This window comes from Numida meleagris, chromosome 31 (genome assembly GCF_002078875.1).
Source record: "Numida meleagris isolate 19003 breed g44 Domestic line chromosome 31, NumMel1.0, whole genome shotgun sequence".
Classification (NCBI taxonomy): Eukaryota; Metazoa; Chordata; class Aves; order Galliformes; family Numididae; genus Numida; species Numida meleagris.
Window position 1 is genome coordinate 5,247 of NC_034436.1, and position 17,955 is coordinate 23,201.

At 65.5% G+C, this 17,955-nt stretch overlaps 1 protein-coding gene across 1 annotated transcript in view; it reads left to right on the top strand.

Annotated features, from left to right (window-relative positions):
* The window catches only part of ACTN4 (actinin alpha 4), a 20,085-nt gene that overhangs the window by 460 nt on the left and 1,670 nt on the right, over nucleotides 1–17,955 (top strand). Inside the window, exons 2-20 of the mRNA XM_021379046.1 lie at nucleotides 7,597–7,711; nucleotides 7,855–7,974; nucleotides 9,863–9,949; nucleotides 10,018–10,105; nucleotides 10,221–10,299; nucleotides 10,447–10,528; nucleotides 10,787–10,872; nucleotides 13,016–13,108; nucleotides 13,289–13,519; nucleotides 13,857–14,004; nucleotides 14,548–14,698; nucleotides 15,558–15,666; nucleotides 15,746–15,886; nucleotides 16,016–16,198; nucleotides 16,340–16,474; nucleotides 16,601–16,780; nucleotides 17,036–17,182; nucleotides 17,442–17,522; nucleotides 17,791–17,953. Of these exons, the coding sequence (XP_021234721.1) occupies nucleotides 7,597–7,711; nucleotides 7,855–7,974; nucleotides 9,863–9,949; nucleotides 10,018–10,105; nucleotides 10,221–10,299; nucleotides 10,447–10,528; nucleotides 10,787–10,872; nucleotides 13,016–13,108; nucleotides 13,289–13,519; nucleotides 13,857–14,004; nucleotides 14,548–14,698; nucleotides 15,558–15,666; nucleotides 15,746–15,886; nucleotides 16,016–16,198; nucleotides 16,340–16,474; nucleotides 16,601–16,780; nucleotides 17,036–17,182; nucleotides 17,442–17,522; nucleotides 17,791–17,953 (2,419 nt within the window). The remainder of the gene's footprint in view (nucleotides 1–7,596; nucleotides 7,712–7,854; nucleotides 7,975–9,862; nucleotides 9,950–10,017; nucleotides 10,106–10,220; nucleotides 10,300–10,446; nucleotides 10,529–10,786; nucleotides 10,873–13,015; nucleotides 13,109–13,288; nucleotides 13,520–13,856; nucleotides 14,005–14,547; nucleotides 14,699–15,557; nucleotides 15,667–15,745; nucleotides 15,887–16,015; nucleotides 16,199–16,339; nucleotides 16,475–16,600; nucleotides 16,781–17,035; nucleotides 17,183–17,441; nucleotides 17,523–17,790; nucleotides 17,954–17,955) is intronic.

Consider the following 17,955-nt stretch of genomic DNA (forward strand, 5'->3'; position numbering starts at 1 on the left):
TGGGGATCTCTGGCAGTAGAGAGCTGAGGTGGGGGCCTGAGCCTGGGGGAGGGCTGGGGGTCTCTGGGGTAGCACAGGCCCGGGAGCAGCGTGGGGGAGGCCCTGGTGGGGCCTGAGGCGGGGGGGGGTCCTAGGGGACCTCGGTAACGCGGCTCTGAGGTGTGCAACTGGAAGGCCTGGGCCCGGGGGGGCTGTGGGGGCCTCTGAGGTGACGCAGGACCAGGGGAAGCCTGGGGGGGGGCGGTCCTGGGGGGATGGGGAGGGGTCCTGGGGGTCTCTGGTAGCGTAGCCCTGAGGTGGGGGCCTGGGATGCCCGGGCCTGCGGGCTGTGGTGAGGGGGCTCTGAGGTAACGCGGCTCCCAGGCTGGGGCCGGGGGCTCTGCGGGGAGGGGCTGCGGGTGGGGGAGGGGTCTGAGTGGGCTTCGTTCCCCAGAGCCCGAACCCGCAGGGAGCACGGAACTGGGTGTGAGGCGCTGGGGGAAGGATCCACGCTCAGCGCCGGAACGGGGAAATGCAAAGGGACGAAAGGGCACTGGGGGAGAGGAGGAGGAGGGGGAAGAGGAGGAGGAGGAGGAAGGCTCTCGGCTGCCACACGTTGTAGGGATCATTGCTCCCCGTCCCGTTCCCCTCTCCTGTAACTGTTCGGGACCGTGGGGTCCGCTGGCAGCAGGTGACCGTCTGCTCTTTGGCTTAATTACCTTAATTGCGGGAGCTTGAGGAGGGACCTCGCAATACAGCGCGAGCGGGAGGCAACGTGCAATGTGCGGAGGTGGAGGAGTTGTTGGATTCCGGGGAGAAGGAGGAGGAGGAGCTGACACCAGCAGCGTGCGTTCGTCCGACTGACAGGAGCGCGGTGGCACCGCCATGTTCCCGCACCCCTGCTGGGGTGTAGCCCTGTCCGGGTGTCACCGTGCCGCGTTCCTGTCCCCCTTGGCTGGGTGTACCCCTTGGCTGGGCGTTGCCGCACCGGTACAACACCCGTGTAGGTTCAGGAATGCGTGTGCCACGCTCTGTTGCCGCAGTGACGTTGTTGTGTAGCAGAAACACGGCGGAATGGTGCGGCGGGCGGCAGAGGGTGTGCCGGGCGTCCTCCTCCTCCTCGGCGCCTGGCACCGGCCCGTGGGTGAGGCGGGCCTGGCGCTGGAGCACTCTTTTCTCGCTGTTTTTTTTGGGGGCTGCGGGCGACGTGTTGCCTGTGGCAGAGCGCTTGTCCTTGGCACGGCACGGGGGCAAACCTGACAAACCCACAGCGGGGTCTTAGGGCTGGCAGCGGGACGGGTTTAGAGCTGGCAGCGGGGCACAACCCCACGCCAGGGGTTTAGGGCTGGCAGCGGGGCAGGCCCAAGCTCCACCACCCTGCGAACGTCGCCCGTTTCGTGGCACCCTGAGCAAAGCGCCGTGTCCGTGGTGTGATGAGCACCTGTAGGATCTGTGCCCGGGGGTTTCCCTGCACTGATCCCGCAGCAGTGAGACGTAATCTTGGGGCAGAGCTCCCATCACCCGTTCTCGGGTGGCGTTGGGGCATTGCAGGAGTGAAGTTGGGACCTTCCCGGCCCGCGGGGCTGAGCGTCCCCCGATCTCCACCTGCACGGGTTTGCCTTCTTTTGGCGGGGGGGGGGGGAGCGTTTCCCTCTCTTCTCGCTCCTCTCCTTCCTTCCTTCCCCCCCCCACCCCCCGTGATTTGGGCGAGGGTGGTTTAAAGCATCTTCAGGGCCGAGATGGGAAGCTCTGAGGCTTTTCCCTTGTCAAGAAGGGAGGACGGGCAGCTTTTCACGTGCGCCACGGGGACGACGCGGGCACCGCGTGCGCCGGAGCGGTGCGGCCGTCCCGCCGCTGGTATGTGTCCGGTCCCCGGGGTTCCGCGCTGGAATCCCAACTATGTGGCTGAAGAGCGCGGCAGAATGGGCTGCATCCTCTGCGCTCCCAAACACGCACACACACAGAAACGCGGATCGGTGCCAGGACGCGGCCCTAAATAGCTCTGCGCGTTTCCGGCCGCTTCCGACCACGGTGGGACCGGGAAAAGAGCGGCACAAATAGGGTGTCCTTGGGCAAGCGGGGCGAGTGACGAGGTGCAGTAATGAGCTGCGGTAACGAGGCACGGTAATGAGCGTGCCTTGGGAGAGGGATGAGCTGAGCTTGGAGTCGGGAGGTTGGCAGCGCTCGTGGCTCGCTGTGGGGCTGCCCCACGTCGCCCCTGGGCAAAGGCACGTGGGAAGTCCCACAGAGGGGATGGAGGTGGGGAGGACGCTTCTCTGCACCTCAAAGGGAGCCTGCCGTGGGGCTGGGGGCTGGTGGGGCTCTGCCCCGCACCCCGGGGAGGTGGCGGGATCGTGTGTGTGCGCTCGACGAGCGGCCGCGTCCTGGATTCTTGGTTCCCCTCCAAAGCCAAACATCCGGCCCTGGGAGCTCTCCGTGTCTGAGCAAAACATCGTGAGCCCTCGGCTCCCGGCAGCACCTCGGGTACGAGGCCGGGCCCTTTGTGGGGAAATCCTGTGTCTGGAGGTGGCCGAGGCCACGCGCGGGGCCCTGGGACCCTGCGCTGGTGGGGGGCAGCCAGCCCGCAGCGGGGCTGGGGGGCCTTGGGGTCCCTCCCAACCCAACTGTTCCATGGTTCTCTGATCTCGAAGGTCCCTCCCAGCCCGGTCGTTCTGTGGCTCTCTGAGCCTCTGCACTGGGGGGTGCTTCAGAAAGCGGAATTTTGGTGTCACATCCCTTTCTCATCACTCAGCGTTTGGGTTCCAGCTCGGAGCACGGGGCTGGCTGCTCCTCCACGCGTGAGGAGCACGTGGTGACGTTCCAGCTCGACCCGAGCATCCAGCCGGGCTGTGAGCGTGGGGGCCGTGCTGCCCTGATGACCAAACCGTGACACCATCGTAGCTGGTTGGAAGCGTTGGGTTGGAAAGGACCTCCAAGGCCGTAGGACCTTAGAAAGGGTTGGGTTGGGGGGAGCCCCGAAGATCCTAGAACTGTGGGGTGCTTGGGTTGGAGGGAGCCCCAAAGATCATAGAACCGTGGGGTGGTTGGGTGGGAAGGGGCCTTCCGGGTCATTCTCCTCCTGTTCATCAGCTCCCGTTGGGTACAGGAGGGCAGCAGAGAGGTCTCCCCAGGGCCTCCTGGACAACGCCATCGCCCTCAGCCCGTCCCCACGGCAGAGCTGCTCCGACCCACGGAGCCTTGGGCTGAGCACGGAGCTAGAGCGATCCCAGTGCCTGCGCCACGCTTCCCTGCTGGAATCGCCTCGTTTCCCGTGACCCAATGGGACAGCCTCCAGCAGCAGCTTCTGCCTAGCTGCAGAGACGAGCTGCTGGACAGCCCTACGCCGGGGAAGCGTCGGAGCGCGCTGCGCTGTCCCCGTCCCAGCACCGCCTGCCCGGCGCGAGGTGTGCCCGTCCCATCGGCGCAGGAATGCGGGTCCGCCCTGCGCCTCTGCCCTGACTCAGCCGCTTATCGCCCGCGTGGTTTCTGTCGGGTTTCTGGCTTGGAGCGGGGCCAGGGTCGCCTCGGGGCTCTGCCCTCTGGGGTCCTCGGGGCGGTGGTGGGATCCCGCATCCCACAGAGCATCGCCAGGTGAGGTCGGAGCTCCGCGCTTCCCCTGGCCGCCCTCCTCCTCCTCCTCCTCCTCCTCCTCCTCCTCCCTGCGCTGCAGACCTAATAAGGGCAAAGAATGAGGGGAATCTCGGCCGGTCGGCAGCTTCCCAGTTTGTCCTCTTCCCAGTAGCAGCGAATGTAGGGGAAAAAACAACGGGACGGCGGCGAGTGGCCGCGGCCAGGAGCTGGGACGCGGCCGGCGGCAGCGCTCCGTGCGGGGCGTGGGATGGAGGTGGTGGTGCACCCACTGCTTTCCTTTGGGAAACCCTCGTTTCTGCCATTTTCGCCCCAAAACGAAGGCAGACAGCGGCCGCCGTAGCGGGGCTGCGCGGGCCGTCGGCAGCGGCTCGCTGATGGGTGGCCAACGCCGATGGCGTGGAGGAAAGCCTGGCGTTCCCTGCGGGGCGTTGCTTGGTCTCCAGGACATCTCGGAGCGGCCGATAACGACTTCCTGCCTTAACGAACTTCCTGCCAGGCCCGAGGACAATGCAGGTGACACTGCCAAGGGAGGTGCCCCCGGCCCCGTGCCACCCCCCCACCCGCAGCGCAAAGTCCCACGGTTTGTCGTCCCGAAAACAGAGCCCGAATTGGGGAAAAAAAAATACCAAAAAAACACGAAAAAACGGTGGCCAGACCCAAAATGGACGCGCTGGAATGAAAGCCCCGCTCCGGCCGCTCCTGAATCGCCGTGCGCTCGGCCCGGCTGAGCGCGGTGACCTCATGGGAAAACACGGACGCGGCGCTGCCCACCAACGTCCCCACGGCGGCGGGGCCCGGAGGAGAGCGGGGCCTGGGGTCCGCGTGGGGGGGGGGCTGCCCCACGGCGCGCAGAGCTGCGCCCGCCCCACATCGCCCCACATCGCCCCACAGCCCGAGCTGCGCCGCGGGGCCGCCGCTTCCTCCCAACAAAGGCGGCTTTGATACAATGCCTGGAAAGCATTTCTGCAGCGCCTCCGTGGGAAGGAAATTCCAGCAGCAGATGTGGAATATCCTTATTTAGGAACTTCTGATTCGGAACATATTGCTGTTCCTTCGGCGGGGCGTCGCGTCCAGCGATCCCGTGCCCCGTTTCCGCGCCGCTTCGGCCGGGCTTCGCTCGGAGCCCTGGGGTCAGCAGACGGGTGCGAAACATCTCAGCGCTTTGCTCGTGCTGCGGGAGCTTGGCTGACCCAGAAATCCCCACGCGAGCGCCGCGTCGCGTGCTGCCTTATCTCCCCGCAGAGCCCTCCCTGCAGTTCAAGGCTCGCCGTCCGACACGGGGCAAACAAACACCCGTGTGGTTTTGCACGTTGCCGTTCCCGTGGCCTCGTCGCACGGGGCCGCCCCGTGCCGCTCCCTCGGCCCCAGCGGCCGGCAGCGTTGCATCGCGCCGAGCCCGCCCGGTAGCAGCGGGAGAAGATTGATCGCCCTTGGAAGAGCTCCGCGCTCTTTTGAGGAAACGAGCTCCTGGTGAGGCCGTTAGCGGGCTTTTAATTACCTTCTGCTCTTGGCAGCTATTTTTAACCCCCTCGGCCGGCTCCCAGGCGGGCACGGGGCCGTCGCGGCGCCGCTTTGGCACGGCTGCGCGCTGCGGGAGCAGCACGGGCTGACAGCTCCTTGGACGGCGCGGAGGGCTGATGGATAACGCAGCGCCCGGCACGTTCCTGCGCTCAGCATCCTGCGCTCGGGGCGGCCCCACCTGCCAGACGGAGTGGAAAAAACCCTCGGAGTTTGTTCCCGTTCGGGGCCGTCCCGTGCTTTTCTTATTTTAGCAAGAGGTGATTCAACACTCGCCGCTCGTTTTCCTCCATCCCGCCCCGCCGCGTTGGGGGCTGTCCCGGCTGGCACCGCTTTCCCCAGCAGCCGGCTCGGGGCTGTGCCGTGGGTGTGGGGCACCGAGAGCGGCACGGGAGCACCCGCGGGTTTGCAGTCTCCTGCCCTTATACGGGCAGCGCTGCTCTGCTTGGCGCGGGAACGCCCAGGGGACGCGGCTGAGCCCGTGCTCACCTCCGGGAGGGGCCTTGGTAGCAAGGGATCCCTCCCTCCAACCTTCCTGGAGCCAGCTGCCAACCTTCCTGGAGCCAGCTGCCAACCTTCCTGGAGCCAGCTGCCTGCCCAAGCCTTCATCAGCCAGCGACCAAGGCTTTCTGCTGCCCCATCCCTGCCCAGGCCTCCACGAAGCCTGCTTCCAGCCCAAGCCTCCTCAAAGCTGCCTACCCGGCCTTTGTAACGCCACGTCCCTGCCCAAGCCTTCACACGGCCACGTCCCTGCCCGCCGGCGCCCGCACCCTCTGCCCCGCGGCCGTGCCCTCGGGCTGCGTGCAGGGAGGAGGAGGATGCTCGTGGCTCGGCTTCGAGCTGGGTGGGGAAGCGGGGCGGGATACCTGCAATGCTGCGGTTTGACTGAACCGTCCGGTTTGGGGCCGCCCGCGGCGCTGCCAGCGGGGGCCGTGTCGCCGCGGTCGGGGCTGGGCACCGCAGAACCACGGCTCGGTGCCCACCGCTCTGCCGGGAGGGGCTGCTCCGCTCCCCGTGCCCAGGGAACGCCCGGCCCCGCGGCTCAGCGCCTGGCGCAGCGCGTCAGCATCGCTCCTCGTCCCGTAATTAGCTAACGAGCAGGGCGCGGGAGAGTCCCTGTGAATGGACGCCGGGCAGGGTCCCCCCGTGAGCCTCCCGCAATCTGGGAGCTGGGAAACCTGAGCTGATTATCAGCCGGCTCCTCATCGGGCTAATGAGGCACTTGCGTAACGAGCCGGCTGGGCGCTAATTCCGCCGCACTCGGCGGCGCTGCGGGGCACGGGGAGGGCAGCGGCCGCCCGACCTCGGCGCGACTCTGTGCTCGGCTCCGCTCTGCTTCACAGAAATCCTGATGTATCTTGAAGGAATCCATAGCAGGAAGGCATCAGAGGCATCCGCCTCGGTTGGGGCGCGTCGCTGTAGGGTCACCGAGGGGCCCTGGGACGTGGGATTTGCTCCCAGGACAGACCTCAGCCAGCTTTGGGGAGCTCGTCCGGGGCTGCTCGGTGCTCGTGTGGGGCTTGCAACGCTGACAGGGCTTCAGCCTCGTGCTCCAGGGCGCAGCGCTGCTCCGGGTGACCCCGCCGTCCCGCTTGGGGTCAGCGCTGCCACGTCAGCGTTCCACTCGTCGCATCCCGCAGCGTTCCACGCTTCTCCCACCCCACACCCCTCCGAGCACCCCCTGCTGCGCAGGGAATTGAGCTCCCGCTGCTTTTTGGGGCCGTTTCCGCCTCTTTGAAGCCTCCTTCCTCCCTCCACCCTCTCTGCTCTTTGATGCCACCCCCAGCGGTGCCGGCTCCTCTGCCCTCGCCCCCCCATCCCAGACGGCCCCAAATCTGCTTCCAGCCCCGCGCGCCGCTCCCCTCGTCCTCGTCAGCCCCGCGGCTCGTTAAGAGCTGTCAGCATTCCCCGGCCGTGAGCTCAGCGCAGCCCACGGCCGAACAAAGCGCCGTTCAGCCCCAGGTCGCTGCCGGGCAGTGGGAGTCGGGCACGCCGCGAGCTTTGCCCTCGCTCTAATTGCATTTCTGCCGAGCGTGGGCTGTGCCGGGGAGCGGACGTGTCCCCGAGCGCTCAGCATTTACACCCTCAGAGGAAAGCCACCAGCTCAGGCCGCAGTTTGTTGGGTGAAGGCAGCAGCGCTGGGGCTGCAGACGGAGCTGCAGGAAATTGCTGCTCCTTCCATTATTTCGGGCTTCGCCACGCGGGCTGCGAGCGAGCGCCGTGGGAAGCGGGGCAGGGATGCGTGCAGAGGGGTGGGAATAGCGCCCAGGAATAACAGCACCGGGGGGAGCACGCGGGTCTGCTCCGCTCGCAGCTCAGCGCTTCGACCTTCACCAGCTCCTGGGAGCAAATATTTGCTTCCGAGTGCCAGGATTTGCTCCTTGCACCAAATGCCCCGGGGCAGCCGGGTGCCGAGCAGGACGTCATCCTGTCCCGGGGTCCCTGGGGCGCAGCGCTGTCCCGCGGAGCCGCCGAGCTCTGAGCGTCCTCCCTGCTCCTTCCTGGCAGACCTTCACAGCCTGGTGCAACTCCCACCTGCGGAAGGCCGGCACGCAGATCGAGAACATCGACGAGGACTTCCGCGATGGCCTGAAGCTCATGCTGCTCCTGGAGGTGATCTCAGGTGACGTTCCGCCCCTGGGTTTTGCTTCTCGAGGGGGCACACGTAGCTCCGGGTGCTGCCTCGTCCCGCGGGCTCGCCCCTCGACGTTGGCTGGCTTTTACCCTCAGCAAAAAGCTGTAACCCTCTCGGCTTCTTCCTTCCAGGGGAACGGCTGCCAAAACCGGAGCGAGGGAAAATGAGAGTGCACAAAATCAACAACGTGAACAAAGCGCTCGATTTCATCGCCAGCAAAGGCGTCAAGCTGGTGTCCATCGGAGCTGAGGGTGAGTCCGGGAAGCCCGGCCCCAGACCCTGCCCGGCCCTGCAACCCGCAGGATGACAGCGCAGCTCGCGTAACGGGCGCACGGTGCCAGGCCTGAGGCCGTGCTGCTGCTCGGCGTGGTCTGGGCAGGCCGAGAGGTGGTGGGGAGGGATGATGGGGGTCTGCAAGGGCAAAGTGCAGGGTCCTGCGCCTCGGGAGGAATAACCACATGCAGCAGTGAAGGTCGGGGCTGAGCTGCTGGAAGGGAGAAGGACCTGGGGGTCCTGGTGGCCCGCGGTTGACCGTTAGTTGACCACAGCTTGACCTGTGGTTGACCATGAGCCAGCAGAGTGCCCGGTGGCCAAGAAGGCCGACGGGACCCTGGGCTGCGTTGCACAGAGCGCAGCCAGCAGAGCAGGGACATGCTCTTCCCCTCTGCTCTGCGCTGGGCAGGGCACATCTGGGGCACTGCGCCCAGCACGGGGCTCGTAGCATCCTGCAGCATCTCCTGGTGGGGGAAAGGCTGGGAGCCCTGGGGCGGTTCAGCTGGAGGGAAGAAGCCGAGAGGATCTGCTCCGCGCTGACTCAGCCGGGAGGTGCAGCTGATGCTGGGAGCGGGGCTGTAAACACGGCGGGACGCGTGTCCACGGTGCTGTGTTGGCGCTCAGAGGGTAAAGGCTGCGAGGGGACGGCTCTGCCAGGGACGCTGTTGCACAACCCCGTGCTGCAGGACGTGTCAAGCGCTGCCCCGAGCCAAAGTCGGCTCGCACAGAGCTTGTAAGCACGGTGTGAGACCGCGTCCTCCAGGGGAGGGATCCACAGGGGTTCGGTGTGGGGCCGTGAGCCCTGTGGGGCTCATCAGGTGGGAGCTCGGAGGAGCTGCTGTTGGTGACCGGGTGTAAACAAAGCGTCCTCTACGTCTGCGCGGTTCCCAATCTTTCCGCCTGCTCTCCCCTCTGAGCCTGGCCAAGCGTTGATACCAGCAGGGGAGGCGTTACGGTTTTAGAGCAGGATTCCTCCCATTCGATGAGGATCACGCGTTTCCCTCTGCCCAGCTGCGTCGGTTTTGTGCCAGCAGAGCAGAGCCGGGCTCAGCACCACGCGGCGTTCATCCAGCGCGCCGTGCAGCCGCTTGTTTCCAGATGAGCCCGAAGCCAGCGGCTGAGCTCTCAGCAGCCACTTGTGCTGCACGGGCCCCGCTGGCAGCGGCTCACCTCGCCCAGCCAGTTTGGAGAGGGTCGGGCCGCAGCGGTTGGGGCTTTGAAGTCTGCTCTGGAGAGGACTGCCTGTTCCTGAAACCGCTGCGTGTCCCGACCGGCGCGGCGAGGGCGCGGTGCCACAGATCCCCCAGAGCCCCATACGTCAGCTGCAGGCGCTGCGGGTTCGTCCCTCACGTTTCGGGTGTTGTGCAAGGTGGGAGAAGCGTCCCATCTGTGTGGTGGGACCCTGAGCTCCCGTCCCATCCCATCCCACCCCGTCCTGGGTGCGATCCCAATGGATCAGCTCTGGGTCACAGCTGGGCACGGAGGCAGAGCCAGGCTTGGGCAGCACTTTGTTTTCAGAGGATGTTTGTGCCGCCCTCGATGTGTTTGGCCGTGAGCAGCGTGGGGGAAGGATCCCACAACCATGAGCAGCGTGTCCCCGGCCCGTCCCAGCCTCGGCTCTGGGAGCAGCGCAGCGAGGCACGCGGTGGCTCCTGCCCCATCCCAGCGCTGGGTGGAGCTCTGCTGAGCTCTCAGCCTGAGATCCTCGAGCTCGTGGGCCGCAGCCCCGGTTCCCGGTGGGCTCTGGAACATCTCGGGGCTCCCTGCTGCCGCTGCGCTGCTGCCCCGTGAAGCGACCCAGGAAATGTTGTTCTCTGTCTCCATCCACGTGCAGCTGAAGCTCTGCTCTTCCCTTTCTGCTTCCAGAAATCGTCGATGGCAACGCCAAGATGACGCTGGGCATGATCTGGACAATCATCCTCCGGTTTGCCATCCAGGACATCTCGGTGGAAGGTGAGGGCCCCTGGGCTGTGCGCCCGTTTTCGAGGCACGACGCAGGGGCTGACCCCGTCCCTTCGCAGAGACCTCGGCCAAGGAGGGGTTGCTGCTGTGGTGCCAGAGGAAGACGGCACCCTACAAGAACGTCAACGTGCAGAACTTCCACATCAGGTGAGAAGCGCTCGTCGTGGCCCCACGGCGCGCGTCCGTGAGCCGGGAGGGGGGCAGGGGTGTGGGGTGCGTGCAGGGGCGGCGGAGGCATTGAAGCCAATCTTCTCTCTTGCAGCTGGAAGGACGGTCTTGCCTTCAACGCCTTGATCCACAGACACAGACCAGAGCTCATTGAGTACGACAAACTCAGAAAGGTAAAGCTCCTTCGGCTCTGTAGCAGCGCGGTCCCTTCCTCACTGTTTCCCTCAAGGTCTGAGCTTGGGGAGCGCGGTGCCCTCCAGTCCTTCCGCTCAGCCTCACCGGTTCTGGGGTGACCCTTCAGCCCTGCTCTCCCCGTGCAGGATGACCCCGTGACAAACCTGAACAACGCCTTTGAGGTGGCAGAGAAGTACCTGGACATCCCCAAGATGCTGGATGCCGAGGGTAAGCTGCGGGCGCAGCGAACGCTGGAGCTCTGCCGGCAAATCCCCTCCTGCAGGCACAGAGGACGCGCTGGCGGCCGGCCCCGCTCGGAGCGGGGTGTTAGGACGGAGTAACCCCACCTTGTGCCCGTACAGGAGTGTTTATGGAGCCAGCCTGTCTGTGGGATCCCGGCTGCGGCTCCTGGTCCCGGCGTGGTGAGCGGCTCCGGCTCGCAGGGAGCGCTCCCCTCTCAGCCTAACCCTCGTTGTTCGCTTGCAGACATTGTCAACACAGCTCGCCCCGACGAGAAGGCCATCATGACCTATGTGTCCAGCTTCTACCACGCCTTTTCAGGGGCTCAGAAGGTACCGGGCGGCTGCGTCCATCGCGCCGTAACCGCAGCACCGCACACTCACGCACTTCTCTTCCAGCTGGCCGCTGCCTCTCGCTGACTGGGAACCAGACCTCAGCTCGTTCACACGGGTTTAAGGGCTGCTCACGTTCCGTAAGGCGATGCCAAGCGCTGGCACGGCCCCAGCCCGGGGCAGGACAGCTCTGCGGAGCCGCTCGTATCGAAACGCGGCCTCGGCCCTTTGCATAAAGGCTGAGTAATTCCGCACAGGGAGCGCAGCAGCAAACAAAACCCCGTCAGCCAGCTCCGGTCTGGACCCCCAGCGCTTTCTCTCCGTCACTGCATGCTCCAAGGGCTCTCCGAGGTCGCCACGCTGCTCCTTCACGCTCTCTCCTCCCTCTCTCTTTGCACAGATATTGTAGGCACTCTCAGGCCTGACGAGAAAGCCATCATGACATACGTTTCCTGCTTCTACCACGCTTTCTCGGGGGCTCAGAAGGTGAGCTTGGCCGGGGCAGCTTGGGTGGAACGCTACTAACGCCGCTGCGCCTGCGGCCTGGAGGCGGCTGCGCTGCTGCACGGCTTCTGGGCACGGGGACGCGGGCAGCCATGGCTCTGCTTGGGTCAACAGAGAGCAAAGCAAATCCCTGGTGGGGATGGGACGCTGTGCCCGTGAGCTGGACCGTCCTGGCCCCAGTGCCATCCCAGTGAGTGCAGCCTTCAGCAGCCACCTCTCCGTTCTCAGTCTTCTTTAATGAAAAGCGAGGCTGCCGGTGTGGCACGGCGGCCCCGGGGAATCCACCTGGCAGCCACGAGGTGCTGAGCTCGTGCTGTGTCTTCCTTCCCCGGAGCTCTGCTCTTTCAGCGTGGCCTGGGCTTAGAGAGAGGGGGAGAGCTCCGTCACCTGCCCAGGGCTGCCACCCCCTGCAGTGAGGTCCCTCCGTGCTCAGGGCTTCCCTTTTTGTCTTGTTTTAGACCCAAAGCGCCATGCAGACCCACTGTGGGCAGCTGCGGGCATCGCTGAGTCCCAGGTGGAGCAGCAATTACCACACTGAGCTAATTAATTAGAGGTGTCAGGAAACAAATGAGCCTCTCAGGTGTCCCGTGGCTCAGAAAGTGGGTTAGAAAGAGAGCTTGTGCAGGAGGGTCATCGTGCATGGGAAGGACCAGGCTTCGTGCACGGAGGGTTGGGAGCTGTTCTATGGCGCAGAGCAAACCCAAGGGCAGCAATCTGCTCCCAGCAGTGACCACGCTCGGGGTTTTGCAGCATCCCTGGGTGCTGCTCAGCTGCAGGAATAGCGATAATGGGTGGCAGGACCCTAGCCCTAGCCCTCCTCTCGAGGTCCGAGCTCAGCTCTCACCGCCCTCAGTGCCTGCGGGTGGGTGCTGTGTGTTCAGTCCCAGCCCTGGCGCGTTCCTGGTGCGCTCACAGCCCTGGGAGCACAGCTGGCACATCCCTGTCCCCATCCCTGCGCCGGTCCCAGGGCTCCATTCTGCTCCGTGGCTGCCACCGCGCCTCACGGGTCCTGTGCCTCCCCCTCGCAGCTCTCAGCCTCCCTGCATCCCACCTTTCATTTTTTCCTATTTGTTTTATTTTCCTTTCTGCCACCTCCTTCCCAAGCTCTGTTTCTCCTCTCCCCATCCTTCTGTAGACCCTCTCCACTCTTTCTGGCTTTCAACTCCTCTTCCTCCCGGACCCTCCCGGTGCTCAGCCCCCAGCTTTTCCTTTCTGCCCATTCCTCACCCACCCACCCCGCGCCGCGAGGAACCGCCTTCATGGGAGAGCAGAGGAAGACTGGAGGATGTGCTCAGAGATGGGTAACGGCCTGCCTGGGCAGGGCTCCGAGCGGGCCAAGGCTGTGCCTGGAGCTTGCCACGCTGCCGGGGGCTGCAGGGGCTCCGGCACCGCGTCCCCGTGCTGCCAGCACAGCTCGGTGCTTTATGCCAATGGGCAGAGAACGGTGCTGGAGCTCTCCGCAGCGCTTGGCCCAAGGGTTGGGGGAAGCTCTGAGCTCTCAGCTGCTTGAAAACCTCTTCCACGAACCCACGCGTAGGGCTGAGCCTGCCGGGAGCGACCCAGGAGGGAGCTGGGGAGGGGGCGAGCGGGTGGGCACCGCGTCCACGTGCCCCCATCGCCCCCTGCTCTTCCCCTCCAGGCGGAGACGGCGGCGAACCGCATCTGCAAAGTGCTGGCGGTCAACCAGGAGAATGAGCACCTGATGGAGGACTACGAGAAGCTCGCCTCCGACGTAAGCTTTGGGGGCACCCCACCCTGCTCCTAAACCCAGCACCTCCCCCTGTGACGCTCCCCAAACCCTTAAACCCACTCCCCAAGCCCCTCTGCCCCTAAATCTGCTCCCCACACCCCTAAACCCGCTCCCCAAACCCTTCTGCCCCTCAATCTGCCCCCCACACCCCGCACCCCACAGCTCCTGGAGTGGATCCGGCGCACCATCCCCTGGCTGGAGGACCGCAGCCCCCAGAAGACCATCCAGGAGATGCAGCAGAAGCTGGAAGACTTCCGCGATTACCGGCGCGTCCACAAGCCCCCCAAGGTGCAGGAGAAGTGCCAGCTGGAGATCAACTTCAACACGCTGCAGACCAAGCTGCGGCTGAGCAACCGGCCCGCCTTCATGCCCTCCGAGGGGAGGATGGTGTCGGTGAGCTGAGCCCGGGGAACGGTGGGACGGGTGCGGGGTGGCGGCGTGCCGCTCCTGGAGGCTGGGAAACCAGGTCCCAGCGCTTCCCAGTCCCTCCCCAGTGCCCCCAGTCCCTCCCCAGGGGTAAGGTGGATTCAAGGGGAGAGCCAGAGGGAAGAAGCCGGCTCCCGGTGGCTCTCAGTGCCCCCAGTCCCTTCCCGATAGGAAGCTGAATGCAAGGGGAGAGTCAGAAGAGGGGGTTGGGAATGGTTTCCTTCTCTGCCCCTCTCCAAACCTGCCCCTAAGTGGGGTTCCACGGAAGCTGCCCCAAGCCCGGCGCCCTGTGCTCTGCCCTCAGGACATCAACACGGGCTGGCAGCACCTGGAGCAGGCGGAGAAGGGCTACGAGGAGTGGCTGCTGAACGAGATCCGGCGCCTGGAGCGCCTCGACCACCTGGCCGAGAAGTTCCGCCAGAAAGCTTCCATCCACGAGGCCTGGACCGAAGGTACCGCGGCCGGGAGCGGGGCCGGGCCGCGCGCTGCTCAGTTTGGGGTTGGAACCGAGCAGGGCCGCGCCGGGGGAAACCTCAGCTTCTAACTGACACCGATGGGGCAGAGCTGCTCTCTTCCAACACACTGAGGGGGAACTTGAGGGGCTGGGGGCACTGGGGAGGGGTTGGGGGGTACTGTGACCCACTGGGAAGGGTCTGGGGAAGGACCGGGAAGCACTGGGAGCTGATTTCCCCCGCTGCCTCCAGCTGTCCTTGCCCCCGTGGGCAGCAGCTGCGCTCCCATGGAGAATGCAGTAATCCCTTCCCTGCGCCGTTCTCACAGTTCGGGATGGGGGGGAACCTTAGGGAGCAGCGTGGCGCAACGTGGGCTTATTTTTATGGGGGGGCGGAAAAGGGAAACGAGGTTTCAAGATGGGGTTGATGGGACCTCCGACCTCCATCCGTCCCTCTGCGGGACAGCGGGAGGTGACCGACGGGGGGGGCGAAGGTTTGGGAAGGCTTGGGGATGGGGACCGACCGCCCTCACCCCTCTGCCAGGCAAAGAGGCGATGCTGAAGCAGAAGGACTACGAGACGGCCACGCTGTCCGACATCAAAGCGCTGATCCGGAAGCACGAGGCCTTCGAGAGCGACCTGGCGGCGCACCAGGACCGCGTGGAGCAGATCGCGGCCATCGCGCAGGAGCTCAAGTACGGCCCCAGAGCGGGACGGGGCGGCGCGCCGCCCGCAGACAGTGCCCCATTGTTCCGCCGGCCCTCCCCCCTCCGGCAGAATGAGCTTATTGTGGGGCGGGCAGTGGGGCGGCAGATAAACGCGCACACAATTAGTACACAGAGCCGTGAATGGAGCCCTTATTCCAGCGAGGAGCTGGCAGTGGGGCCGGGCTGCGGGGAACGCGTCTGCGTGGAACGCAGCCGGCCCCGAGAGCGCCCCATAGGGGCCGTGGGGCAGCCCTGGGCTCTGTGCCCCATAGCCCAGCCCCACTGCCCTGAGGCCTGGGCACCGTATCCCAGCCCCACTGCCCTGGGCTCTGCCCCATATCGCAACCCTACTGCAATTCATCCCCGTATCCCAACCCTACTGCAATTCATCCCTACTGCAATTCATCCCCATACCCCAACCCTACTGCAATTCATCCCTACTGCAATTCATCCCCATACCCCAANATCCCTACTGCAATTCATCCCCATACCCCAACCCTACTGCAATTCATCCCTACTGCAATTCATCCCCATACCCCAACCCTACTGCAATTCATCCCCATATTCCAACCCTACTGCAATTCATCCCCGTATCCCAACCCTACTGCAATTCATCCCTACTGCAATTCATCCCCATATCCCAACCCTACTGCAATTCAACCCTACTGCAATTCATCCCCATATCGCAACCTTACTGCAATTCATCCCCATATCCCAACCCCACTGCCCTCAGCAATTCATCCCCGTATCCCAACCCCACTGCCCCGAGCTCTCTGCCCCATATCCCAGCCCCACTGACCCAAACAACGCGTCCCCACACCCAACCCCGTTCCCTCTCCCGTGGCAGTGAGTTGGATTACTACGACTCGCCCAGCGTCAACGCGCGCTGCCAGAAGATCTGCGACCAGTGGGACGTGCTGGGCTCCCTGACCCACAGCCGCAGGGAAGCCCTGGAGGTAGGGCTGCCCCCTCCCTGCCCCACGCAGGGCTCTGTGGGGCCACCCGCTCACCCTGCGTGGGATTTTCTCACTGCAGAAGACAGAGAAGCAGCTGGAGACGATCGACGAGCTGCACCTGGAGTACGCCAAGAGGGCAGCGCCCTTCAACAACTGGATGGAGAGCGCCATGGAGGACCTGCAGGACATGTTCATCGTGCACACCATCGAGGAGATCGAGGTGGGGGCTGCAGCGGGGCGTCCCGCCGGGACCTCGGGGTCCTGGCTGGGGGATGACGAGCTGCTGCAACGTCCCCGAGGTCCCCAGGGCTGCCCCCCCCCGGCTCTCACTGCTCCCCATACCCCGCAGGGCTTGATCGCCGCCCACGACCAGTTCAAGGCCACGCTGCCCGACGCCGACAGGGAGCGCGAGGCCATCCTGGGCATCCAGCGCGAGGCGCAGCGCATCGCCGACCTGCACAGCATCAAGCTGTCCGGGAACAACCCCTACACCTCCGTCACCCCGCAGGTCATCAACTCCAAGTGGGAAAGGGTGAGCGCCCCAGCGGGACGGCCCGGATCCGCACCTCCGGGTGCGACACCTCTGGGTGCGACACCTCTGGGTGTACGTCACCCTTCCGGCAGAGCTCCGTGCCGCAGCACTGGGTCCCCCCCCCCTCTTCGTCCCCCCCAGGTGCAGCAGCTGGTGCCCACGCGGGACCGCGCGCTGCAGGACGAGCAGAGCCGGCAGCAGTGCAACGAGCGGCTGCGGCGGCAGTTCGCGGGCCAGGCCAACATCGTGGGGCCGTGGATGCAGACCAAGATGGAGGTGAGGGCTGTGGCTGGGGGGGCGTGGGGCTGCGCTGGGTCCGCGTGCCCCCCCACTGCATCCTCCCACCCTGCTGTTCCCCCCCCCCCCCCCCCCCCCCCCCCCTTTCCCCCCCCCCCCCCCCAGGAGATCGGGCGCATCTCCATCGAGATGCACGGCACGCTGGAGGACCAGCTGCAGCACCTGAAGCACTACGAGCAGAGCATCGTGGACTACAAACCCAACCTGGAGCTGCTGGAGCAGCAGCACCAGCTGGTGCAGGAGGCGCTCATCTTCGACAACAAGCACACCAACTACACCATGGAGGTGGGGGGGCAAGAAACGGGGTAAAAGGGGGGGGTGTAAGGGGGGCTGGGTGCCCAAAGACAGGGTCACAGGTAGAGGTGGGCTCCCAAAAATGGGATAAAAAGGCTTCCAAGGGAGGGGGGGGTACAGAATAGGGAGCCTCAAACGGCGCTGGGCTGCTCCTTGGGGGCTCCCAGCCCCACACGGCCCATGCCACGCTGCCCACTCCCCATTTACCCCCTCTCCTCTCGTCTCCTCTCCTTTCCCCTCCTGCAGCACATCCGCGTGGGGTGGGAGCAGCTGCTCACCACCATCGCCCGCACCATCAACGAGGTGGAGAACCAGATCCTGACGCGCGACGCCAAAGGCATCAGCCAGGAGCAGATGCAGGAGTTCCGGGCCTCGTTCAACCACTTCGATAAGGTGGGGGCTCCTCCCTGCTGACCCCGAGCCCCTTCCCGGGGCCGCTCTCCTCCCGCAGACCCCTGCCCCTCTTTGGAGGAGCGGGACCCTCGGGGTTTCCCCCCACAAAAGCCCCCGCTGTGGGGCTGCAGCCATGGGGCACGCGGCGGCACAGCCCCTTCCTCGCGCGCTCAGCTGACAGCGTCCTTCCCTCCTCCTGCGTGCTCCCCCCCCGTGCCCCCTCCCCTCGCTGCCCCCCAACGCTGGGACCCCCCCCCAGGACCACGGCGGAGCGCTGGGACCGGAGGAGTTCAAGGCGTGTCTGATCAGCCTGGGCTACGACGTGGAGAACGACCGGCAGGTACCGCACCGCCCGCGCCGTTCCCCGCTCTCCTTCCTTCCTCCCGCTCCTCTTCCTCGCTCCTCCTCCATCCCATCCTCTCCTCGCTTCGTTTTCCCCTCTCCGCTGCGCTCCAAACTGCCGCCTTCAACTCGATCTCTTCCTTCTGGGTCTGCTCCTTTCGGGGGCCGCGCTGGGTCTCCTCCTCTCTGCATGGGCCGCACATCTCCGCCCTTGGCGGCCGCTCTCCTCCTCCTCCTCTTCCTCCTCCTCCTCCTCCTCTGCGTAGAAGCGCGCGGGCAGCGCCGACACCGACGAGTTCCGGGCGCTCCTCCTCTCCGCAGGATGCAGGCTGGTACGCGCACGGCTCCACGTTCACCCTTTTTTCCACCTTTTTTTTTCCAATCTTTTCTCTCCTCGCTCCTTCGGGTGGGGGCTGGGATGGGGCGGAGGC